Here is a 27,152-nt window from a genome sequence, read left to right as displayed (position 1 = left end):
TATGCCTCGGTTTGCTGGGGTGGTTGGCATTACTTCCGGTTCTGTTTTTCAGTGGTTTGTATATCAAGTCTAGTTCAATGTGTTTGTTAACGGAGTTATGGTTGGAATGCCAGGCCTCCAGGAATTCCCTGGCATGTCTCTGTTTGGCCTTGCTATTATGGATGCGTTGTCCCAGTCAAATTCGTGTCCTTCTGTATTGCAACCAGTGAGAATTTGCCATGTCTCTTGGTAGGTAATGGGCGTTCGTGTACCCTTATGTAATGTTTCTCACAGTCCTTGCATGGTATTTTGTATATTACGTTAGTTTCATTGGTTAGGAGTGTGGGATCCTTTACGTTTGTCAGTAGCTGTCGCAGAGTGGTTGATAACACAACGTGGAGCCGGAGGTACACAGCAGGCCAGGCAGCATCAGAGGAGCAGGAAAGTTGGCATTTCGAGTCCGGACCCTTCAGAATGCTGCCTGGCCTGCTGTGTACCTCCAGCTCCACACCGTGTTATCTCTGTTGCAGGGTGGTTGTTAGCTTGTGGGCTACCCTGATACCTAGGGGTCTGAGTAGTCTTGTGGTCATTTCTGATATGTCCCTGAGGTACGGTAGGGTGACTAGTGTGTCTGGCCGTGCTGTGCCTTCCTGTTTGTGGTCTGTCTCGGAGGTAACAGCGGCTGTGCTTTACGGGTATCCATTTCTTTTGAAGAATCCATATTCTGCTTTGCACAATTCCGGGTTGCTACAGTGTGTTGTGGCTCATTTGAACAATGTTTGAATAACAGATACCCAAAAAGCGACAGCTACCAACAAACTTAAAGGATCCCACACTCCTAACCAATGAAACTAACGTAATATACAAAATACCATGCAAGGACTGTGAGAAACATTACATTGGCCAAACTAGAAGAAAACTGACGATAAGGGTACACGAACACCCATTAGCTACCAAGAGACATGGCAAATTCTCACTGATCTCAACACACACGGACAAAGAAGGTCACGAATTCAACTGAGACAACACATCCATAATAGCACAAGCCAAACAGAGACATGCCAGGGAATTCCTGGAGGCCTGGAGTTCCAGTATACAAACCACTGAAAAACAAAACCAGAAGTGATACCGACCACCTCACCAAACACAAAAATGTATCAACCTCAAAAAAAAAAAAGCCTCCACAGCCCGCTGGCTTACAGCATTCATCTTAGTCAAAAGTTTTCTTTTTTTTAAACAGAAACATTTTACATTTCTTTTTATCTGCATTTTATAGTCCATGTTTTTGCTAAATTGCATTCATATTCTATTCTTCCTTAACAGTTTCTTGGTCCTTAGTTGTAGTCTAAAAGCTTCCCAATTACCATTTCAGTCCATTTTATAAGGCTATTTAATCTTATATAATCCATAACTTCCTTCACCAGCCACAAATTATGTTTTGAATTTTCTGCACTCAGAACAAATCTGCAAATGCAGTATTGTAAATCGACACTAGATAGCAAGTTTTATTTGGAAGGGAAGGGGTGAGCAATTCACATCAAATTGTGCTGAGCAAACTAATTACATAGTGAGATCTCCAACTTGTGAATTGTTAATGAATGGTGCAGTGGGAGAGAAACACCAGCTTCTGTACTCTCAAAAACAATTTATTATACACCTGTTTTATTAAAAGGGTACATCTAGTGAAATTACTTATCTGAATTACAAAAGGAGCAACATGATTCAATATGAAAATAAGATACTGCCCAGTAAGTTCTGACAGTAATAAATCAGACACAGCAGCCAAAGACATCAGCTTCCTGCATGTATCCACACAAAACCCAACAACTCTTGTACAAAACAAAAGTACTTTGTAACTGTGATACATTATAAAGATTCAGTTTTTTAAAACTGGTAAATAAGAAATGATCCTTCAGGTGGGGTCAGAAACTGGATTTCTTGGTCACACCCCACGAACCTGTCAAAGCATCTACAACTATTCAGAAGAATATAATACAAGAGCAGCGAGAGATCATCCTCTTCAGGTCAATCAGCCATTCTTGCTCTCATCCTTGCCAATTCTTTTATCTTTCTTTCAGCCAATTATCTTGTTATTGTGGGGATCGATATGTTTCTAAGTCATCAGTGGTTGCCATCAGGAGAACTGTATGGGCTGTACACCTGAAATCTGCCAGAACCAAAGAGAAGGAGTCAGTTCAGAATAAGTACGCAGAATTTCAAACAGCTCATTTTTAAAATGAAAATTCTTAAAAAGAACAATTGTAGAACTGAACTGAATTGAAACAGAGTAAACATAAAGCAAACAGTGCCCAGAAAGCTGAAATCTATATCAAAAATGTGGAGAAACACAGTGGGTCAGACAATAACTTACATTTATATAGTGCCTTTAACCTAACAAAACACAAGGTGCTTCAACAATATTTGACAATGAGTCACTTAAGAAACAATTAGGGGAGACATCAAAGTGTTTTGTCAAGGTGTAGGCTTGAATAATTTTTTTTTAAAGAGATGCAGAAATCACAGAGTGTTGTTGCAGGGGGTGGTGGTAGTTAATGACATTAACAATGCAGCGATTAAAATCAGTGACGCTCATGAGGTCAAGATTAGGGGAGCAACGGTATCTCAGCGGATCGAGAGACCACAGGAAACTCCTCCCCCCCTCCGGGGAGGGGCAAGATCCTGGATGGATTTGAAAGCAATGCTGAGGATTTTAAAATTGCTTCACTGACAGCCAACATGGATCAGCACACACAGGACTAACGTGTAAACTTCCTTTAGATTCCTCCACGAAAGAAACATTGACCTGTCTTTTGTCTTTACACTCCATATTCTCACCTTTTCAAACACCATCTGTAGTGGAAGAGACATCGATTTCTAACAACAACGATGGTCATGAAACATCAGATTTTGAAAAAAAAACAACTGAATACATCCTGAATTTCTTCAAAATCATGATGAGAACAAAGGGAGAAATTTAATTTTAACTAACATCCAATATTCAATTAGATCACAGCTCATCTGTACCTCTGTTCCATTAACCTGCCCCAGCATCATATCCCTCAATACCTTCCCTTACAAAAATCTCTCTCAATTAATCTCCAACCTCAACATCGAACCATGACTTCGACTGGGACAACACCAAGATCCTGGGACAGGCTAGGCAGAGACAAGCACGAGAATTCCTGGAAGCATGGCACTCCACGAAGCAGGCTATTAATAAACACATTGAATTCGACCCCATATACATTCCACTACGGAGGAAACCCGGAAGTGAGGCAATCCATCACAACGGACCCCAGATTTTAAAAACCAGGCGGGAAAACACACCGACGCTTCATCAGCGGCTGCACTGAGGGTGTTACCAAGCACGGTAACGAAACGTCTGCGGAACAACAAACCAGCTCAGCGAGCCAACCAACCTCAACACCCACAACCCGAGCTACAGATCTACTCCAAAATCAACATTTTGTAATTATAGGGTTTAATTATGAAGTTGCTACTGCATTTCATGAAGACTTCATGCTTCCAGACACTGCCCCTGAAGATCCAGACTCATCCCTGAACAGGGATATTACAATAAAGCAACTCACCACCACCACCACTGTCCACCCATCCTGCAAAGACAGAGTACAGCACAGACCTGACCCTGAACCTGCAACTTTCACTGTTTGTGTAGCTTTCGATCAAACCACAAATTGCATTTACTGCCCACCCTACCCAATTAGCTAGTGGGTGCATATAGATCACACAAACTACTTTTTAATTGTAATTGCATCAATAACTCTACACAGAAAATAGAAATAGGAGTAAGCCATTCAGCTCTATGAACCCTCTATCATTCAATATGATCTTGGATCATCATCCAACTCAGTCCCCCGTTCCTGCTCTCCCGTACCCTTTGATTTCTTTAGTTCTAAAAACGATATCTATCACCTCCTTGAAAACATTCAATGTTTTGGCTTCAACCACTTTCTGTGGCAAAGAACTCCCAGGTTCACCACTCTCCGGATGAAGAAATTTCTCCTCATTTCAGTCCTAATAGGCCTACCCTGTATCCTTAATTATTATCCCTCATTCTGGAATTTCAACCTTCATAGGTTGTGTAGTTTGCTATCAAACCACAAACTACATTTACTTTAAAACTTACATTTATATACTTAAAGAAAAAAGTACAGGGTGGTTCGATGGGTAGCATTTTCACTTCAGAATCAGAAGATTGTGGGTTCAAGTCCCACACCAGAGGCCTCTGCACATTATCTAGGCTGACACATCCAGTGCAGTACTGTCAGATAAGATTCCTTTAAAAGACATGTTAATGTGAGGACGTCACACTAAATCAACGAGCAGTAGATTGCTCTCTAGAGTCCTGGCCAAACTCCATCACTCAACCAACTTCATTAAAAACATCAACTGGTCACTATCACCTTGCTGTGTGTAAACAGGCTGCTGCATTTTTTACAACTGTAACTTTATTTCAAGAGTGTATCGTTGCTGGTAAGTCTTTTGGCAATGTCAAACTGGTGAAAGGCACTACAGAAATTCAAGTCCTCGCTGGGGAAAGAGAAGGGGAGTGGGACTGACTGGTCACTATTTCAGAGAGCCAGTGCAGATACAATGGGCCGAATGGCTGCCTTTTGTACTGGATGATTCCATGATGCAATTCCTGCCATTAAAGAGAATAAATCCCACCGATAAGAAATGAGGAACAATATTGTAAACTAGAAATAACCATTACTGCTGTATTAAAATAAGTTCCAGCACTCACCTGTTGATAAGATGTGGTATAAACCATGACGTTTTGTGGTGGGCCATCTGTAGTGATTAATCCTGTTGTCAACTGATTAGCTGTTGGATGGCAATAAGAAATTTTTTTTAAGCAGCAAACAAACTGAAATTAATATTGTGCATTAAACAAAAACGCTCACTAGATCAAGCAATTCTCTCCCCGAATTTATATTCTGAAGTTCAGAAGCCCTTTCAATTAGAGGCTACGTGACTGAAACCGAGCAGGTGTTTTAGAATATTTAGAGACCTTTAGGAAACAAAAATTTAAATAAAATTTTCTAAAACTAAAACAAAGATGTAAGATAAAATATTCTAGGAAACTATAAAACAAAAGATGTAAATAAAATTGTCTAAGAAACCATAAAACAAAATTTCAGAAAAATTTTTCTAAGAAACTATAACCACAAGAGAGAGACTTTGGGATTTTTTAATGTTCAGTGGAACATGCTCTTCAGGTCAGAAACATCATATAACACAGGGTTTACAGCAAAGAAACTAGTCATTTGCCCCAAGTAATCTATGCCAGTCATTTAGCTCGTGCATGAACCACATCCCATCATATTTCACCACCATCTCATGCTTAAAATCAACTGCAGTTTGGAATCAGGAATTGAAAGCAAGGTATTTTCAGTAGCATGGTACTGCAACAGTACTTCACTAATTTCACATCCCCCTTTCTTTGATTGAAAATTTAATGGACGAGGAATGTACAAGGATAGAATGTAGTTGTTGCTCTTCAGGGAGAGGAGACGGAGGGGTAATCCGAAGGAGCTGTTTGAAATGAAGGTTCTGGACAGTGGAGATATGGAGAAAATGTTGGAACCGTTGCTGGAAGGATCGAGAACCAGAGGCCACAGATTTAAAGGAGACTGGTAAAAGAAAAGGAACATGCTTTATAAGCAGCTCGTGGTTAGTTCTGGGGTGCACTGCTTGAGCCTGCAGTTGTGGCAGATTCAACCATGGCTTTCTAAAGGACATGGCAATAATTACCTAGTGGGAGAGAAAAATGGAGGTGATGGGGAAAAGTGAAAGACTGGGACCGACTGAGTTGTTCTTGCAAAAAGCCAGTTCAGTCATGATGGGCTGAAGGGCCAATTTCTATGCTGAAATCATTTCATGATTAAGTAAAACAAGAGATGGTGCTGTAAAGGGCAAAAATAAGTCCAGAACCAGTTTACAAATTTTCCAACAGTTTTAAAGCCAATCACTATCCTCATTACTGTACATCAGTAATGGAAACATGCCCTGGTAAATCGAGCTATCATTACTTCAAGGAATGTTAAGGAAGAACATGTGGGAGTCCTGATCCTCAGATCCAACATGGTCTGCATCTGCAGAAAATCTCCACTAAGAAGAATACAGCTTTCAAAATCAATTTCGGAGAAATAATTGTTTCCCTCACCAGATGAATGCACAATCTTGTCAAACCTGCCCTCATGCTCCAGGACTATCAGTTGTGCCTTCATTTGTCTGGGTCCCACTCTCTGCAAGCCCCTCAATCTCTCCAACACTGCTTCTCAAAACTTGCATTGTTTACAGCAAAACTTTGTGTTCTCCTTCAAATGCTCAACTCTTTTTGACTCAGGCTTAGCCTTTCATCACACATCTGCGAAATACTTCTGTTAAAGCTACTGTATAATGCAAGTTGAATGATAGCAACACACTGTAGACAAATGGGCGAGAGAGAAAGACTGTGACAGTACTTTGTCATTAAGGCGGTCTTCTGAAGCAACCACTCTTTGTTTGAAGAAATAATTTATTCCAGTTCCTTCTTGTTCCAATAGCTCGTCTAGAATAAGTTTGTTTTAATAAAAAGAACTCAATGGTCAAATGCAGCACTTACAGAAAGTTTCTTCTGTGAGCTCCTCGCCAAGACTATCTGTGCCTCCACCTGTTGATGTGTTTAATCCTTTCTCCCCCTTCATTGCCTGCACAATTCAATTCAGTTTTAATTTTTATTTAAATGAAAAAACGCGATTGAAAAAAAAGGTTTACTTTTTAAAACATATGCTAGCAAGGGTTTAGTACTCTCTTCACAACAACTTGCATTTATATAGCATCTTTAATGTGGTTAAAATGTCGCAAGGTCCTTCACAGGAGTGATACCCAACAACATTCAACACTGATCCAGGGAAAGACGGATTAGGACAGGTGACCCCAAAGCTTGGTCACAGAATTCCCGTTTTCAGGGCCTCCTTGAAGGAGAAGGGAAAAGCAGAGGTTTAAGCAGCAAAACCTAGAACACCAAGACCCAGACAGCTGAAGGCATAGCTGCCAATGGTGGAACGATTATAACTGGGCAACGCAAAAGAGGCCCAGATTGGAGGAGTGTCGAGATCTGAGAGGAGAGAGGCCACGACTGAAAATGAGGATAGGAATTTAAAAATTTTCAGACATGTTAAGTTGGTAACGTGCCACAGTGATGAACTGAAGGACCATGAGCCCATGTTTACGTTTCCCCACACAGCTCTTCACTTCAGTGTTGATCACGACAGTTTAGAACAAGCAGCTCACCACTGCGGTGCTAAAATCAGAAGGAACCATATTTTTCTACGGTAGGCTGATGGCAAAAACACTCCAAGAGCGTGGTAGCCTGCTTTCCCAGAAATCAAATACAGAGGAGCTAATTATTTACCAGCAAACAATGGACACTGCCACTTAAATACTTTTTTTTTGTAATGTAAAAGTGAAAACAGTTTCACCTCTCTGAACTTTTGCAGGTAAAGTTTTAATGGTTCCACGTAACTATCGAAGCCCAATGTGGACATGGCAAAAAGGATGTCTTCGCCGTTGATGGTTTTGCGTTTCTCTTGGTGACATCGCTCACTAGCCTCAGATGTTATAAAACTGATAAACTCACTCACGCACTCTTGAACGCATTCTTTAGCATCTTTAGCAATCTAATGAAAGACAACTGTTAGGAATATTGAGAGACAGAGACACTGCAACTTCACATCATGGTTTTATAGAATGTCATCTAATGTACTATCCAGTCAAGCACAGGAAGTGATCACCTCAAGAGCAACTTCACAGGAAGTTTTGGTCTTGAAGAGCTTTGAACTGGACTGGAGGATGTGCAAAAAAGAGTAAGTGCTTTCTTTGTAATGAATGACAATTGAAAGTATAAGTTACTAAATAACTTAAGCCCAAAGAATATTCTTTTCTGTTTCAGAGCAAACAATTTCCCCTTGTGTTCAAAACATAATTCAACATCATGGGATTGTTGGAGATGTCAAATTGAGACTCCACTCCCTATTCAAGCAAACTTACCACAAAAGTTTTCAGAGACAGAGAATTCTCCTGACATCTCGGCCTACATTTAGCCCTTTATTTACAGGATTGGAAATCAACAATCCGCTCATTCATTTGATTTAGTTCGATTTATCATTGTCACATGTACCAAGACAGTGAAAAGTATTGTTTGGTATGCTATTCAAGCAAATTATACCTGACACAAGTACATCAGGGTAACAGAACAGAATGCAGTTCTTCATGGGATCTTGCTGTGTACAAATTATCTCCTGAGGTTTGCCTATAGTAATAATGACTGTATTTCAAAAATGCTTAATTGCATTTGGATCATTCTGTTGTCACATAAATGCAATGATAAAATCCCAGTCAGGAAAGTTATCCAATGTCAGCACAGGTGCCTGCAAGGGAGAATTGTTACTTCAACTCATCAACAAACTAACCCCAAGGTTAAACGAACTTATTAGCTTCTATTATTGTTACAGACAAAGATCCCACATCAATCTAACTAGCACAATTAATTCTTGCACAGTTCATGGTTCGTCAAGAGGTGCCCCTTCAAAGTGACTGGGATGATTATTTTTGAATGTAAAAATATATGAAAAATAATGAAACTGACCCATTATAGACAGAGTCCATGGAATTTCCAAAGCAACAATATCATTTGTTTCACTGATGGTGTACTTCATTTTGTAACCACTGGGGTTTATGTTACACTTTTAACATCAAGAATGTCCCACAGTGCTCCACAAATCAGAAGGAAATCAAACTCCAAATCAGGAAGGAAGAGGCTAGGACGGATGATGGGAAGCTTGTTGGAAATTTTTGAAAAGGGGATGTTTAAGGAAGGAACACCAGAGAATGCGTTTTGATCACTGAAGGAACTGCTACCAACAACTGGGACAAAGGCAGGAGAAGGAGATGCAGTTGCAGGCTAGAATTAAAGAAATGGACTGTTTTAGGTAACGCTTACGCACGAGATGGCAGTGGCAGGAGAGACCAAAGTAGAATCTAAACGTGACAACGAGGAGGACCTGAAAGAAGTTAGGTGATTAGCAATGAATGTAGTGTAGGGAAATGTTTGTACAATGAGACTCATGTTGAAATTAAGCGGGTTGAAGGAAAAATAAAAGGGCAAATTATTATTTAAATTGGAAACTGATTTAAAGTATATCAGTGCAGAGGGATCTGGGCGTTTTTGTGTTTGAATCACAGAAAATGGGTCTGCAGGTACAACATAAAAATAAGAAAGGCAAATGGAATCCTGGCATTTATTGCAAAAGAATTGCATTATAAAAGTAAAGAAGTGTCGTTACAATTACATAAGACATTGGTGAGGCGACATCTGGAATATTGTGTCCCGTTTGGTCTCCTCACTTGAAGGATGTGGTGGCACTGGAGACAGTTCAGAGGAGGTTCACCAGGTTGATTCCAGGAATGAAAGGGCTGTTGTACAAGGAGCAGTTGAATAGCTTGGGCCTGGACTCACTGGATTTCAGAAGAATGAGGGGAATCTGATTGAGATATATGAAATGCTAAAGGGGATTAATCAAGGTTGACATTGAACAGATGTACGCCCTTGTGGGGCTGCCTTGAACACGAAGTCGCAGATATAGAGTGAGAGGAGGTACATTTGTAACTAAGATGGGGAGAAACAACTTGAATCTGTGGAAATCACTGCCCCAAATAGAATCAAAATTGAAAAGAAATAGATATGTTTGTGATGAAAAACAAGATAAAGGGTTTTGGGGAGCAGGTGGGTAAGTGGATTTGAGACCAGGATACGATCAGCTGTGATCATGCTAGATGATGGGACAGGTTCAAAGGGCTGAACAGCCTGCTCCTGCTCCTAATTATGTTCCTATATAATGTTAAGCAAACGATGTAGGGAAGCTCTATTTCATTGAGAATCTGTGGGCTGAAGAGATTCGCGAGGATGCATGGGATATCACAGTTACAATGTCTGAGATAGTCACTAGAAATCGGGAACGAGAAGGATTCACTTGCACAAAATTTGGAATGAATGACAGACTTTGGTCTTTAGGGCATTAAGCTTAAGGTATTTGTGATCTTTCCAAGATGTCAAATAAATCTGACTTCACAAAGATAATCTGGGGCAGGGTGAGGGAGCAGAAACAGGACAACAGCTGGAGGTCGTCAACATCCATGTGAAAATTGGCTATCAAAAAATATCAGTGAGCAGTAGGTAGATGTCCATAAGACCACAGATATAGGTGCAGAATTAGGCCATTTGGCCCAGAGTCTGCTTTGCCACATCTGATATTTATCTCCCTAAAACCGCTGACCCTCTTACTAATCAAGAACCTATCTCTGTCTTAAATACACTCAATGACTTCTGAGGCAGTGAGTTCCATAGATTAACCATCCTCTAGCTAAAGCAATTCCTCCTCATCTCAGCTCTAAAGGGTCCTAGTCTCTCCTACTAACAGAAACATCTTCATATCCAATCTATCCAGGCCACTCAGTATTCTGTACGTTTCAATCAGATTCCTTCCCCTCATTCTTCTAAACTGAATACAGTCCCCAACTCTTCAACCACTCCTCATAATAAGCCCTTCATCCTCAGGATCATTCTTGTAAACCTCCTCTGGACCCCCTACAAGGTCAGCATATCCTCCTTGGTTTCAGGATTCAAAACTACTCAGTATTCCAAATGCATCTGACCATAGCCTTATATGGCCTTAGAAGTACATCCCTGCTCTTGTATTCTAACCCTCAAAAAATGAATGCTGACACTGCATTTGCCTTGCTAACTGAAGCCGCATGTTAGCCTTAACAGAATCCCGAAGTAGGACACCAAGACCCTTCACGCTTCAGATTTTTGAAGCCTTTCCCCATTTAGAAAATATCTACACCTGTCTTCCTACCAAAGTGTACTGTCCTATTCGTTGACAAAGCCACACTGATTCAGCCCTATTTTGCCATGTACTTCCAAGTATTCCACAATGTCATTCTTAATAGTGGACTCTAAAATCTTACCAATGGCTAAGGTCAGACCAACTTGTCAAGAGTTTCCCATCTTCTGCCTCCCTTCCTGAACAGGGAGGTTACTTTAGTCATTTGCCAGTCCTCTGGTACCTTCCCTGACTCCAGCGATTCCTGAAAAAACACCAATGCCTCTACAATCCCTTCAGCTGTCTCTTTCAGAACCGTGGGGTGTAGTCCACCTGATCCAGGTGAGTTATCCACGTTTAGAACTTTCAGCTTCCTCGTCACCTTCTTAGTGATGGCCACTACGCTCACCTCTGCCCCTGACTCTTGGAGTTCTGGGATGCTGGTGTGAAGGCCACTGCAAAGTACCTATTCAGTTTCTCCGACATTTCTTTGATCCTCATTACTACTTCTCCAGCCTCACTTTCCAGCAGTCCAAAATCCACTCTTGCCTCTCTCGTGTTTATATATTTTTGAAAAAAAACTTGAAATCTTCTTTTACACTAGCTAGCTTACTCTCATATTTCATCTTCTCCCTCTGCTGGTTTTTAAAAGGTTTCCTAACTCTCTGGCTTCCCACTCATCTTCACCACATTCTATGTTTTTCCTTTGATGCAATGCTGTCCCTGACTCATGACAGATGAGAAAGGAAGGAGTGTGCCTGAGATAGATCCATGGAAACCTGAAAGTAACTGTGCTTTTATTCCCTGTATGAAAATCGCTTCTGAACAATTTGCATTTATATTCAACTGCTTTTACTCTCAGAATATATCAAATGCTCTCTATTAGGATTTACTGACAAATGACAAAGGGCATTAATTTAATTTGAAAATTACCATTGAAACAAGAATTAACTTGTTGGTTGTGTCAGAAATGTCCCAGACGTACTTCGCATATAATCTGCTCCATTAGAAATATTCTGGTTGAAATCTCACTCATCAAAACTTTAATCCTCAGCATTTTTACTTATCTCAAAATGATCCTGTGACATGCCAGTTATGACCTTCCACAGTATTGTTCACAGCAAGATTGAGGATACAATGTTTTGCTCTAATAGAAGTATTCTGCTACACAATAAAAAGCATTAACTGGACCATTCTTGCTATTTTCATTGCAGTTAATTTTAAGTCTATTTAGGTTTACAACCGTTTTACTTTGACCCAAACAAGAGCAACAGGAAATAAGTAGGACGTTTACTGGAAGGGCTTGCTATAGAGTTTTAACATCAAGCAATAAAGTTATGCACTACCTTCCCTGTTGCAGGTACAGCTGATTTCATTATCCGAGCGACATTGGCAATCGGAAGATAGATGTCTTGTTCCCTGTAGGACTCTTTGGAGCCATTTGTGTCATCATGGTCACCAAGCCCCTCATCAGCATCTCCTGCAACAGAACAGATTATTACGGAATTCCCCAAAAACAAAACAGGTACCAGAAAGTTTGCTGGAAACTGAGTCAAAAAGCCCAATGTATCCTTAAATGAGCTGTCCAATTAGCTCCACTCCACTGCTGTTTCCTATTATTCTGAAATAGCTTCTGTCTCTTACATAACCTGCTCCATTTTGAAAGATTCTGTTGAAACTACTAGCACTGGCCTTTCAGCTGGATCAAAATGTTACTGCGTCAAAAATTCTCACATCCCCTCTGGTTCTCTTGCCAATTATTTTAAATCGGATGTCAGTGGCCTGACTTGTCAACAGATACACAGTTTTTTCCCAAGCTATTCAAACAACCTCCTTAAGTGTGATCACCCCAATTTAAATAAGACATAGGAACAGAAATTAGGCCATTTGGCCCATCGAGTCTGCTCCGCCATTCAATCATGGCTGATAAATTCTTCAATCCCATTCTCTTGCTTTCTCCCTGTAAACCTTGATCTCTCCCCTTAACCTTCTCTGTTCAAAGGAGACAATCCCAATTTCTTTAACTGCTGCACAAAACCAGTGTTCATTCATCCCTGGTAATAATTCAAGTGAATCTCCTCTGCAGCCTCTCTAAGACCTCAATATTCCTTCCACACATTTGATCGGTGTACAAGCCTTTGTTCATCTCACTGTACCAGATGGTTAACATTTAAGCTCTAGTTTGATGCCATTAAAACTCAAAAGGCATCTACTCTAACACAACCATTCCTTTGAAAATGCATTCTCTCAAGATTAGTACATCTTTTTGCTGCCCTTCAGGACCGGTTTACTACAGTTCCAAGGGATTCACTGGGATTATTTTTGAATTCCAGACTTGTAACTCTTTGACTGAATGAAGTCTTCCAAAACTAATGTTACTTAGAACTTACTACATTCATTGGACAGGGAAGTTTCGATCACAGTCTCTTTGCTGGGCACTTAAAAAAACATCTTAACCACCTGTGATTAACTCACTGGGCACATGGTAATTTCCTCCTCAAAATGTTCAGTCGATCTGGCTCTCGAATCTGCAGTTCAACATGCAGTTCATAAACATTCGGTCTCTCATAGATATATAAACAGTACACCCCCGGCAGTAAACTAACCTTGACTTTATATTTTGCATGACTTTAAACAGAAGCCATTTCCTGTGCACTGGCTGTCACTGCGATGGCATCTGTGTAACTAACAGTAACAGATCACAAACCTTCACCTTAATCTGAGCACTCTTGCCTCCGAGTCAGCAGATTGTGGGCTCACGTCCCACTCCAGTGAATCAAGCTTCAAGGCTAACACTGAGGAATGGGGAGGTGAAAGGGCACGTGTTATAACTTCTGATTATGTGGGAAGTTGCACTGTGGGAGGGTAGAGGTAGAGGGTGAGGAAATGAAAGACATGATGGAGGAGTGAACCAGGGTGTCACAGAGGGAATGGTCCCTGCAGAATGCTGACGCTACAAGATCAATTCTAGGGAGAAGAACCCATGCAAGTGTTTCCAATGCATCTTTATGCAGTGACAAAACACCAACCCATACCTTCATGAGACTGTAACACATAGTGACTTCCACTAATGTAGTCACCCGCAATTCCTAACTGTGAAGCATCTGTCGTGGAACTGTCACCATCCATCTGAAAAATTGAGAATTGCGAGTCAGAAACAGTTAAACCAAGCTGTTTTTGAGGTCAGTTCATAAAATAAATTCAGGCTTTTGCATGAAACCAAATATCTGATCTGGTTTATTTGTGCAATAGCATTGTATCCATGTACTTCTTATTTATACAACACAACTCACCGTTATAATCTAGAACAACACAAAATATGAACCGTTAATGACAGTTAGAGTCAAGTAGAGTAAGTTTGTTAATAGAAAGACTTGTATTTATATAGCACTTTCCACAATACCTGTAGATCTCAATGCTTTACAACCAATGAAGCAATTTTGAAGTGCAGTCACTGTCATAAAGTAAGTGTCATGATTATCAATTTGCACACAGCAAATTCCCACAATCAGCAATGTGATTACAACCAGATCATCCATTTTTATGACCTTGGCTGGTGAAATGTGGACTAAGTCAGTGGAGATAACACTTCTGCTAGCCCTAATTCAAATACATAAATATACTTAAAATATCCTTTTGGCTGCAAATCTAAGCATAAGATACAAATCAGGAAACAAATTGACGTGTTGTCATGTCATTCTACCAGGTGTTTAAATTTATGGCTTTGCTATATGATTTGCACGGCTCAACTAGTTTTCAAAATATGAACGTGTTTAAAAAATGACTCAAAAGTACAGTAGATATTTTATAAAAGCAACATACTGCCAGATCTGTTGAGTTGCTGAAGTGTTTTGTGTTTGTTGTAGATATTTTATAGTGGAGTTTATAATAAAAGTTTACTGAATGAAGAGCATTCAACTGGTTTTAACTGAATCTACACTGACTGCATGCTTTAGATGGGAGGAACAGAGGTTATTACACAGCAATAAGCACGTATGCAAAGCAGGACAGAAAGCACTAACCGACCCAGGAAAACTGATCAGACAAATATTGATATAAACAAAGGATTTGGAAACAAATTGCTATATACAGGGTTGTGAACGCTAACGGTTTAAGCAATGAGTAGATCTAGAGATTCTGAAGAAGAGTCAGACTCTAAACATTAACTCTGCTTTCATCCCACAGATGCTGCCAGACCTGCTGAGTTTTGCCAGTAATTTCTGTTTTTGTTTCAGATCTCCAGCATCCGCAGTTCTTTATTTTACAGACTGCTTCAGAGTTGTGGCAGTGATACAAAACTGACTGGAAGCGGTTGCAGAACACATTAAAGGTGCAATAGAATACCAGAGATAAGTACAGTAGCAGAAGATCAAAATACAAACTATTGATAGACAGTCAACAGGACTGTCCATTTGAAAAAAAAGTGACTGAAGTCTTCTAGATAACCAGTTGCGGCAAATTGTTGCACAATTTCATGCTGATCTTATATCTGAGAGCAATCTACATAGATAAATTGGAAAGAAAGCACTTGCGTTTACCTGTTTCATCATATCTGAAACAACTCAAAGCACTTTACAATCAATAAACAAGTTTTTAAATTGCAGTTATTTATAATGGCTGCCACTTGCAAATAGCAGGGGCCCGGAAACAGAAAATGAGTCAAAGGATCAATTGATCTGTTAATGATGGTGTTGGTTAAGGTGACTATTGACCACAATACTTGCACTTCACATAGTTATATGGGATGGAGTACATTCCTTTACAAAAATGTAAACCTGGCCTTGGCTTAATGTTGCATCTCAAACATGTCACCTCTGATAATGCAACACTCCCCCCAGGTCCATGATGAAATGTCAGACTACGTTGAGAGTGATGGTCAAGTTCTTTTTAAAAAAAAAGACAAAAGAAAATGAATGGCATCTAGTATTTTAAGTGTTGAATCCAGATTTTTAAAATACATTTTTTACATAGATAAATTTCAAAGTGCCCTGTCCTGCTCAGAACAGCTTCCGAATAAAGCCAGAAAATTAGGAAGATTCACAAAAGTTGAATAATATGCACGTTAAACATCAAAATCTGCATCAACTAAACTGTATTGAACTCAATCTTGGGATTTCCTTCTGTGCTTGCTGTCAGGTGTATAAATTCACTTGCTTGGAAATTGCTTGTGAAGCTTTGTATGGGATCCAGCACAAACTATCCCTATTAACTCAATTAGAACCGAAGTATAAAAATCTATTCTTAAAAGCTGAGTCATTACACAATTTGTAGCCATTCACAGTGATCATCATAATTGTTGACAAGTAGGAAGAACATCACTGGAAGCAGTAGTAGCCCATTTAGCCCCGAGCCTGCTCGCCCATTTAACACGATCATTGATCTCATCTCAGCCTCAACCTCACTTTCCTGCACACTCTCCATAACCTGTTAACACATTACTCATTAGAAGCTGCATATCACGTATTTCCAAATAGCAAGCATCATCGATTGCTGTAAAACTGTTTTCTAACCTACACAGGCTTCAAGGGGCTCTTTAGTGTAGTCAGCGTTCCTATGTCTGGACCAGAAGGCACAATGTGAAGACCCACATGCCCTAGAAGGATTTCATAACATCTGAATAAACAATTTTTTAAAGACCTACTCACGGTTTTTATTTATTCATTAACAGGATGAGGGCGTCGCTGGCTAGGCAGCATTTACTGCCCATCCCTAATTGCCCAGAGGGCAGTTCAGAGTCAACCACATTGCTGTGGGTCTGGAGTCACATGTAGGCCAGACCAGGTAAGGATGGCAGCTTCCTTCCCTGAAGGACATTAGTGAACCAGATGGGTTTTTCCAACAATCGAGAATGGATTCGTGATCATTATTAGAATCTTAATTCCAGATATTTTATTGAACTCAAATTCCACCATCTGCTGTGGCAGGATTTGAACCCGGGTCCCCAGAACATTATCTGGGTCTCTGGATTAACAGTCCAGCGATAATACCACTAGGCCATCGCCTCCCCAAGATGATGGATTTCATAGTAGGAATGATGGTGACACCATCAGCATTTACTAATATTACTTCCTGAAGCTAACAACAGCTTCTAAAGTCCACCCCTGCAGTGCAGAAAGACACAAACATCCAGAAGTTCCAGTTAGTGATTCTACTCTTCTCCACAGGCTCTGTGGACATTCCCCTCAAGGCTGTAATCAAAGGAACCTTAGTGAACAAATAAGAGTTTCAATTATTTTGCTCCCCCTGTAAAATTCCTTGAAACATTGTATCTTGTTGAATGAGGGGCACCCCGTATTTAGAAACGGCATAGGGAGTACCATGCTAGTCTACTACAGTTTACGGTCATAGAAGGAACAAAATCATGCCTTGAGACACACTGCAACTTGCAGAGGCTTGAAAGGTTTATATTGAAAAAAAAAATCAAAGGCTAAGGTGGTTTGGAGGGGTGGAAACCTGAGAACCTTCAGCCAGTTCTTTTACAAATACTTTAGACTGAAATCAATATTTCACATGGTGAACACTGATGCCTGGGGAGAACGACAGATCCAGATTCTCAGAATAAGGGACAGGCTATTTAAGACTGAGTTAAGGATAGTGGTGAACCTTTGGAATTCTCTGGCCCAGAAGGCAGCTGAGGATCAGTTGTGTTGTGTGTTCCCAAGACAGAGGTGGACAGATTTTTACATATTAACAACAAAGGGATAGCGAAGTAGATGAGACATGATCTCACTTGAGTGTGGGAGCAGGCTCAAAGGGCTGAATTGTGTAATCTGCTCCTATTTCTTACGCTCCAATTGGTTGGTAGGGTGCCGAATATCTTTATCGTATTGCAAAACGTTGGCACCGAGTGTGATTTTATATTTTTTTCTATTATAAAAACATATTGTTAAAAAAGGCAAATGTTAGGTTCATATACTTTAGTTTTACCTAATCCCATGCAGGTATCCAATGAATATTTCATGATTTTTAATATTTAAACAAAGAGAAGGCTTAGTTCTTACTGTTTGCAAGCTGTGAAAATACTTCAATTTGATTATTTTGTACCAGCTTCAAGGCAAAATTTATGCTTTAGAGATTGTTAGGTCTTTGTAGGCAGATTTTGACATCAGCAGACAGCATTGTGGTTTTGCCAATTCCAAGAAGAGTCATATTGGACTCATAACTAACTGTTTCTCTCTCCATAGATTCTGCCAGATCTGCTGAGTTTCTCCACCACCTTCTGTTTCTCTTCCAATCTCCAGCATCTACAGTGCTGAGTTTTTATTTTAATTGGTGCTTTACCACCAATCGCACAACCAGTCAATGCCATGAGTTTTGTAGAAGGATATACAAATGTCAGAACATTTTATTAGACTTTCTTTTTACGATTACCCTTTATTTCTACTATGCCAAAGCACTACTCAAATTTTTTTCATCCGTCTTTCAACTACAAATTCAAATTGCTCCAACCTTTCATTTTTCTCTTTAGATGCCTATTTTTCACTGATTGCTGTGAACTGGAGTGAGTTAAACTGTACAGATAAACTAGAAGACCATCTGTTTAGGGCTCAAATCAGACTGTTTGTAAAATGGGTGCCATATCTGACCCAGAAATGATCTTTCTGCCACATAACCCAGCCACCACCATCTCTGATACTTCATAGCAACATAGGAGCAAAACCATTCAACCCCGTGAGCCTGCTCTGCACGACTGATCATCTCCCTCAACACTGTTTTTCTGTGCTATACCCAAATTCTTTCTCGTCATTAGCATCTATAAACCTTTCAGCCTCTGTCAATGGCTGAATCACTACAACCTCTGGAGTCCAGAATTTCAAATACTGACTGCCCTCAGTGAAGAAACCCATCTTCATTTTAATTCTAAATGGCTGGGCTCTTATTCTGAAGCTGTGTCCCCCTGTTCCTCCTCACTGCTGCCAACTGCCATCCACCAAACCCAAACCCGCAACCCCACCCCACCGGCACCCCCCCCACCACCACCAAGTTGGGAGATGTCCTTTCTGCGATCCACCCAGCCTAGCCTTAAGAATTTCGTAGTTTTCAGTAAAACCACCTCTCACTCTTCTGAATTTTACAAAATTACATACCCAGTCTTCTAGATTTCTCCTCAATTCAATCCTGCCATCCCAGGAATTAGTCTGGCGAGTCTCCACTACACTCTCTGTGGAGAGCATCTCATTCCTTGTGTAAAGAACCAAAACTACACACAATACTGCTGATGCAGTCTCTACAAGGTTGTCAACAATTGAAGCAAGACACCTTAACTAAACCTCCGATAACTAAACCTGCGATAAAGCCCAATATATCATTTGCCTGACTGCTTGCTGCATGTTAGTTTTCCATGACAGATGAACAAGAACACCTAGCTGCTTGTGGACATTAACACTTCTTAATCTCTCACTTTTGGGCAATACATTGCACCTCCACACCTTCCATCAAAGTAAGTAATCTTACTTTGTTCACATCGTATTCCATCTGCCATATTCTAGTCCACTAACTCAGCCTGTCCATGTCTGAGCTCATCTGGTACTGCAACTCTCAAGTGCATTACTTGCCTCTGGACTCGGCTATTTCAAGATGCTATGAAAACTCGACATCATTCAAAAGTCTGCTGCTTGTGTCCAAACCTGCAAAATCCATTAACCTTCATTGTCATGATCTGCACTGTTGCCCAGTTTAACCATGCTTTGATATTAAAATAAATCCTTCCACAGCCTCATGCTTAATTCCTTAATCTCCTCCCCTGCTAATTGATAAACCCTCCAGTCCCTCAACCCAGAACAGATGGATAGCCGTTCCCTCATTCTGGTTTTGTGAGGAAATCAATTTTAATTGCTCCCGTATCGGAGGCTGTGCCTTCAGCTGTCAAGGTCCTAATAACTGGAACTTGTCCAATTCTACCCCATAAAACTCCTCTAACAGAGATAAGAGCTTTATGCAAAGATCATTATGACAGTCGCACGCAGGATGGCACATGGAGCTTGAAAAGGCATAGACTCAGTTTAAATAGATTCTGAAGGAGGAAAATATAAATCAGTAAAAATAGCAACAAATGATCCCCAGTGGCATTACAGTAAAGAAAATTGTGCATTCTTGCAATAGCTCAAAACATTGATATAAAGGAAACTCAACTTTGTAAATGAGCATCTGTTAAGATAAATGCCATTTTGTCAGATTCACATTAAGCAAATTAATCTTTAATTTAGAAAATAACTCGCAGACAACACAAGTCATTATTTGCATAGTGCAGTAAGCACACTGATAAACAGTAGAAGCTTCAGAAGTGCCTCTTTGGCAGGAGTGTCTCAAACAACACGATTGCAAGACTCCTGTGCTCTTCTAAAACTGTCAGAGAAGCTGCCACAACATCCAGGCACTCTCCTCCAGCTGTGTTCGCATTGCCAGTCATCTACAACTATCAAAACAAAGCAGGTGCATCCGATCCATTTCTCTGCAACAATTTACAACACAGAAACAGATCACTCAGCCCAAGTTACTCACACCAGCTCATGCTTTACATTAACCTTCACCCACCCCTCTTCAGCTCACCCTAAATATGTATCCTTCCATTTCTTCCTCCTTTATTTGCATCTATGCTGGTCACCTCCACCACCCCACATTTTCTCCAGTCTCCTGGGTAAACAGATTTCCCCACGTTTCCTGTTTGATTTATAAGTGCCAGTCTTATATTTATGTAAAATGGTCACAAACCATAGATCAATTCTACCTCAGTTTGATGAAGTATTACTCACAGAAGCCTTATGGCAAAGGAAGCCATTAGGCCATTGTGCCTGTACCAGCTCTTCAAATTGTTACCTAGTGCCTATCTCCTGTTATCCCCCCATATGCTTTCACATTATTTTTATCCAAATAATCATCCAATTCCCTCCAGAATGCCTCAATTGAACCTACCTCAACCACACTTTCAGCAGTGACTTCCAGACCCAAATACTCACTGTGTCAAAAAAGGCTTTTGTTTAAAAATCACTCACTTCCCAGAATTGGACTTAATACTGAGGATTCAGAAGGTGTTTGATGAGGAACCGCACATTAGGCTACTTAACAAGATAACGGTCCATGGTGTTGGAGGTGATATATTAACATAGATAGAGGATTGACTGACCAACAGAAGGCAGAGATCGAATAAGGGGGACATTTTCAGGATAGCAACCTGTAAGTAATGCCTTGGACGAGGAAAGTGAATGCGCTATCGCCAAGTTGACACAAAAATAGGTGGGAAGGCAAGTAGTGAGGTTGACTCAGAGTCTGCAGAGGGATGTAGACAAGTTAAGCCAGCAGCAAAAACGTGCCATAATGTGGGGAAATGTGAGATTATGCATTTTGGCAGAAAAATACAGAAGTTGAGTATTATTTAAATAGAGAAAGACTACCAAAAACTACAGCAGGGGGTTTAGGAATCCTTGTGCATAAATTGCAAAAGTCTAACATTCAACTTCAGCAGGTAATAATGAAAGCAAACAGGGTATCGATCTTTATTTCCAAGAGAATGGAATATAACAATTGGGAGGTCTTACTAAAACTAGTTTTAACTAAACGAGAGAAACCTGTAAGTTCTTTAGTTAGTAACAGCTGCTAATTTGATTATTACTTCGAGATTGAAGATAAACAGGAAAAAATATTTACAGACTACACACTAAAAGACCAAGAGGACAACAAATAAATTAAGTAAATAAAATAGAGCTACAAGGCCAGGCACTGTGTTTTACTTGCAAGAATTGGGAGCTGGTGGATCACATTATGATTCAGAGTGATCACATGTGTAGCAGTATTGGTTGCTCAAGGAGCTCCGGCTCAGGGTTGAAAAGCTGGCATCTAAACTTTAGACACTACGACACATCAAGGAAGGGTGAAGAGTTACCTGGATACTGTTTCAGGAAACAGTCCCAAAGGCTGTGTTGCCTGCCTGGTGCCCAGGTTCAGGATCTCTCATCTGGGCAGCTGAGAGTGTGGAAGGGGCAAGATCCAGTGGTCATGGCCTGCGTAGGTACCAACAAGACAGGTTGGAGGAGGAAAGAGATTATGCTGAGGGGATATGAGCAGCTAGGGGCTAAATTGAACAAGCAGAACCAAAGATAATAATCTCTAGATTACTACCTGAGCCACAAACTAATTGGCACAGGGTTAATAGATTAAAGAGGGAAACACACAGCTCAAACATTGGTGTGAGAGAAACGGATTTGAATTCACAGGACATTGGCACCAATACTGGGGAAGGTGGGAACTGTTCTGATGGGACAAGCTCCACCTGAATCGTGTTGGGACCAAAGTCTTGGCAAATTGCATAACTAGGGCTTTGAACTAAATAGTAGGGAGGTTTGGTTCAGTTGCGTAGAAAAATGGGGTTGACTGTCACCAGAAAATAAAAGTCTCAGAATGTGAGAAGGTCATATTGTACCAAGAAACTTTAAAAGTATAGGGAAACTCAATAATAGAACAACTTTAAAGGCTTTGTATCTTACTAGACAATCTAATGGGGCTAATGGCAGATAAGTCTCCTGGCCCTGATTGCTTACATCCTAGGATCTTAAAAGACGTAGATACTGAGCTAGAAGATGCATTAGTTGCAATTTTCCAAAAATTAGTGGATTCTGAAGGAATACCAGAGGAGTGGAAAATTGCTAACATGACACTCCTATTCAAAAAGGCAGGCAGGCAAAAAGCATGTAACCATAAGCTCATTAGGCTAACACCTATAGTTGGAAAGCTGTTGGAATCAATTATTAAAGTAGTAGTAGCAGAACATTTAGAAAACCATAATCTAATCAAGTAGAGTTAAGATGGCTTCATGAAAGGGAAATCATGTCTGACTAATTTATTTACGTCCTCGTTTTTCAAGGACTGCAATTTCCCCTCCAGTGGTCGAAAATGCCCTTGACCGCATCTCTTGCATTTCCCACAACTCATCCCTCACACCCCGTCCCCGCAATAACAACAAAGACAGAATTCTCCTCGTCCTCACGTATCACCCCACCAACCTCTGGATTCAACGCATCATCCTCCGACATTTCCGCCATCTGCAATCTGCAATCTGACCCCACTACCAAGGACATTTTTCCATCCCCACCCTTATCTGCGTTCCGGAGGGACCGCTCTCTCTGTGACTCCCTCGTCCGTTCCACACTCCCTACTAGCCCCACCACCCCCGGAACCTTTCCCTGCAACCGCAGGAAGTGCTACACCTGCCCCTACACCTCCCCCCTCACCCCAATCCCAGGCCCCATAAAAACCTTCCACATTAAACAGATGTTCACCTGCACATCTGCTTATGTGGTATATTGTATCCACTGTTCCCAATGTGGTCTCCTCTACATCGGGAAACCAAGCGGAGGCTTGGAGACCGCTTTGTGGAACACCTACGCTTGGTTCACCACAAACGACTACACCTCCCAGTTGTGAACCACTTCAACTCCCCCTCTCACTCCTTGGATGACATGTCCATCCTAGACCTCCTCCAGTGTCACAACGATGCCACCCAAAGGTTGCAGGAACAGCACCTCATATTTCACTTGGGAACCCTGCAGCCCAATGGTCTCAATGTGGACTTCACAAGCTTCAAAATCTCCCCTCCCCCGACCACATCCCAAAACCAGCCCAGCTCGTCCCCACCTCCTTGACCTGTCTGTCTTTTCTCCCACCTATCCGCTCCTCCTATCTCACTGACCAACCCCCATCCCAGCTCCCTACCTACACTCACCTTTACTAGCTTCATCCCTGCCTCCTTGACCTGTCCGTCTTCTCTCCACCTAGCTGCTCCTCTATCCACCTTCCATCATCGCCTCCCCCTCTCTCTATTTATTTGAGTCCCCTTCCCCTCCCCCTCCCCCATTTCTGAAGAAGGGTCCAGACCCAAAACGTTAGCTTTCCTGGTCCTCTGATGCTGCCTGGCCTGCTGTATTCATCCAGCTCTACACCTTGTTATCTCAGACTCCAGCATCAGCAGTTCCTACTATCTCTGACTAATTTATTAGATTTTTTTGAGGAAGTCTCAACTAGAGTGGATAGAGGGGAATTACATGTTATATTTGGACTTCCAGTAGGCATTCAACAAGAGGTTAGGTCTATGATTGTATTAACAGAGAAAAGCTGCTCACAGCAGCAACAAAGGAATGTGAGGGTACTTGTGCATGAAACAAAGCTAGCACACAGGTGCAGCAGGTAATCAGGAAAACTAATAGAATGTTGCCCCTTATTTCAAGGGGTTGGAGTATAAAACTAGGGAAGTCTTACTGCAACTAGACAAGGTGCTGGTGAGACTACATTTGAAGTACTGAGAGCAGTTCTGGTCCCCTTGTTTAAGGGGAGACAACATTTCATCAGAGGCAGTTCAGAGAAGGTTCACCAGGACAATCCCTGGTATGGAGGGATCGTCTTATGAGCAAAGGTTAAGCAGGGTGGGAATCGACTCACTGGAGTTTAGAAGGATGAGAGGTGATCTCATTTTAATACGTAGGATTCATAAGGGGCTTTACAGGGTAAATGTGGAGAGGATGCTTCCCCTCATGGGAGAGTCCAGGGACAGAGGGCATCATAGTGTCAGAATAAAGGGCACCAATTTTAACACTGAAATGAGGAGGAATTTCTTCATTCAGCAAGTTGAGTGTCTTTGCTACAGAGAACTGTGGGCTTTCGTCCTTGTGTTTAAGGCTAAGATGGATTCTAGATCAGTCAGGGAATCAAGGATAATGGAGGGGAAACAGCAGGAAAGTGGACATGAGGAATGTTGGATCAGCCATGATCCCACTGAATAGCAGAGCAGGCTCAACAGGCCAAATGTTCCTGTTCCTTTGACTTATGGTCTTAAACTGACCGCTCTGCAATCGCTGGGCTTATTCTTAAACCCTTTCTTGATCAAGGCTGTAATGTTTGCAATGCTCCAGTCATCTGGTGCCTCCCCTGTCCAGGGCAGACAAAGATTAAGGTCAGTGTCCTAACATTTTCCACTCACTTCCTTCAAAATCCTTGGATCCATCTCATCTGGTCTGGTGTCTGATCAGCTTTAAGTACCAACAGTCCACACTTCGACCTTGTCAATTTTGAACACTTCCTACTCTGCTACCAGCATCTGGGTAGCATCCTCCTCTTTGGTAAAGACAGATGCAAAGTATTCATACAATACCTCAGCCATGTTCCCTGCCTCCAAATGTAAGTCCCCGTTTTGGTCCCTAATCTTTCTTTAGCCAATCTTCTGCTATTTATATGCCTACAAATGAATTGTGATAACACAGTGTGGAGCTGGAGGAGCACAGCAGGCCAAGCAGCAGAGGAGCAGGAAAGTTGACGTTTTGGGTCAGCGTCCTTCTATGTTGGCCGTTAGTCTTTTCTCTTAATTCCTCTTTGCTTCTCTTTTTTTATCTCCCTGCTGATTCTTTAGTATTCCTCTTGGCACTCAATTTAATAGGGAGTTGCTGCTGTTGTTGGAGCTATCTTTCGGCTGAGCTAGGAAAGATGCTAAAGCTCCTATCGGTCTATTCAACGAACGGGGCACTGGAGGTGAGACAGAGCTAAAGACAGCAAGAGATCGATCTCCCACAATCCCAATCAACATTTTCTCCTCAACCATCTTTGCCATAAACAACAGTTAGCCACCATATTCACATTATTAAAAAAGAATGAGCTCTGAGGAAGGGTCACTGGACCCGAAACGTTAACTTTTTTTTCCTTCACAGATGCTGACAGACCTGTTGGGCTTTTCTAGCAACTTTGTTTTTGTTCCATATTCACATTATTGCTGGCTGCAAGACATTGTAAACTGGTTTAGTACTTCTTCACATAAAGACGAGAATATGTTAACAGTAATTTATACTCTTTGGGACATTGGGAGGATGGAATATCTACTAGCAAAATTTAAATTCCTATTTGTGCCTTTGTCACCTAGCCTGTAACATAATACATTTGCAAATGAAAATTCACAAGTGACTGCAAGATCAGTTTCTCCATCTCTACCCTCTATACATCTGCAACCAAAATGTTAGCTGAGTTTTCAGACACATGCACACCACATTCTGCATTTTCCTCAAAACACTCTGCCTTCCGCTGTACTGAACGAGCTCAGTGATAGTGCTCTCACCTGTCAAAAGCTGCAGCAGAGTCTTGAGCACATTATCTAAGCTGACAAGGGGTTACAGTACTGTAGGACTGTTGGAGATGACTTGTTTCAAAGGATACATTAAAGTAAGACCCCATCTATCCTTTGGATGCATCTAAAAGATCCCAAGGCCACTTTGAGAAACAACAGAGGAATTCTCCCTGGTGACCCAGCAAATATTTACCCCTAAACTAGCATCAGAAAAACACGTTTTTGGAATCCAGAGTGCAAATTGGTTTCTCTACGTGCAGTTTTTCTGGTTACACCCGTGACCACACTCCAAAAGTCAGTCATTGTCTGTAAGGCACTTCATATGTTTGCAGTAATTGAATAGATAATATTTTTGACACTTTAATTAAATTGCTTACTGCTGTTATGACAAGTTATTCAATCCAAATAAAAACATCCAGGAATTTCCAAGCACAAACACAAAACCTGGCAGAATAACAGGTAAAAGTAACCCAATCAAGAAAACGCAGCACAGATAAAATATTAACTAGTTCAATTGTCTTCATACAGTCATTTCCATTAACTAAGTAGTTAAAAACAAAATACTCTGGATGCTAAAAGTCTGAAGCAAAAACATTTAGGTGCTGGAGAAAGTCAACAGGTATGGCAGCATCAGTGGAGAGAAGAACAAGAATTAATGTTGAGACCAATATAACTCTAACAGTTGCAAAGTAGTCACTGGATTTGAAACGTTAACTTTATTTCTCTGCAGATGCTACCAGACCCGAATTTCTCAAACACTTTGCATATTAAGTAATTGCTTGATACCTCTGTTGACAATGAGACCTACTTCCACCAGCTGCTCAGCTTGAAATTTAAGTCACTTGTAAACATTCTTTCCTGGTCAGAGGTAACATTATAACCAATGTGCTATAGACAAGAAATGGTACACAAACTGGCAAGAAAAACATATGGGGTTGGAGGGGCGAGCATTGGGGGTAACAGTCTGGTGGTGGGGTGGGAAGGGTGTGTGGGGGTAGGGAAGGGTTTGGGTTTGGGTATGGGTATGGGGCTGTGGGGGTAGGGAAAGGGAGGGGGCTGTGGGCAGTCTGGTGGTGGAGGGTAGGAATGTGAGTGAGGGGGCAGGAGACAGTGGGAGGGCTGGCGGAGTGGGGGGGTAGGGGGAGACAATGCAGGGGGGTGAAAGGGGGAGACTGTGTGTGGGGTGG

General features: G+C 41.1%; 1 protein-coding gene across 2 annotated transcripts; it reads right to left on the bottom strand.

Moving 5' to 3' along the window:
• Positions 1-1,609: 1,609 nt before the first annotated feature.
• Positions 1,610-26,827, bottom strand: LOC109923539 (nuclear transcription factor Y subunit beta). 2 transcript variants are annotated; one of them, XM_048608007.1, is made up of 7 exons: positions 26,774-26,827; positions 13,904-13,997; positions 12,215-12,348; positions 7,467-7,664; positions 6,608-6,692; positions 4,745-4,824; positions 1,610-2,146 (listed from the first exon to the last, which is right to left on the bottom strand). In XM_048608007.1, the coding sequence occupies exons 2-7, from the start codon at positions 13,995-13,997 to the stop codon at positions 2,114-2,116; spliced, it is 624 nt and encodes a 207-aa protein (XP_048463964.1). In that variant the 5' UTR covers positions 26,774-26,827; the 3' UTR covers positions 1,610-2,113. The 2 variants fall into 2 exon arrangements, with proteins under 2 accessions (XP_048463964.1, XP_048463963.1); XM_048608006.1 differs by having other exon boundaries at positions 26,752-26,818.
• Between the last annotated feature and the right edge of the window lie 325 nt (positions 26,828-27,152).

This window comes from Rhincodon typus, chromosome 18 (genome assembly GCF_021869965.1).
Source record: "Rhincodon typus isolate 14 chromosome 18, sRhiTyp1.1, whole genome shotgun sequence".
In the NCBI taxonomy this organism is placed as follows: domain Eukaryota; kingdom Metazoa; phylum Chordata; class Chondrichthyes; order Orectolobiformes; family Rhincodontidae; genus Rhincodon; species Rhincodon typus.
Note: the sequence above shows the minus strand (reverse complement) of the source record. Positions and strands in the feature narration are given on the sequence as shown.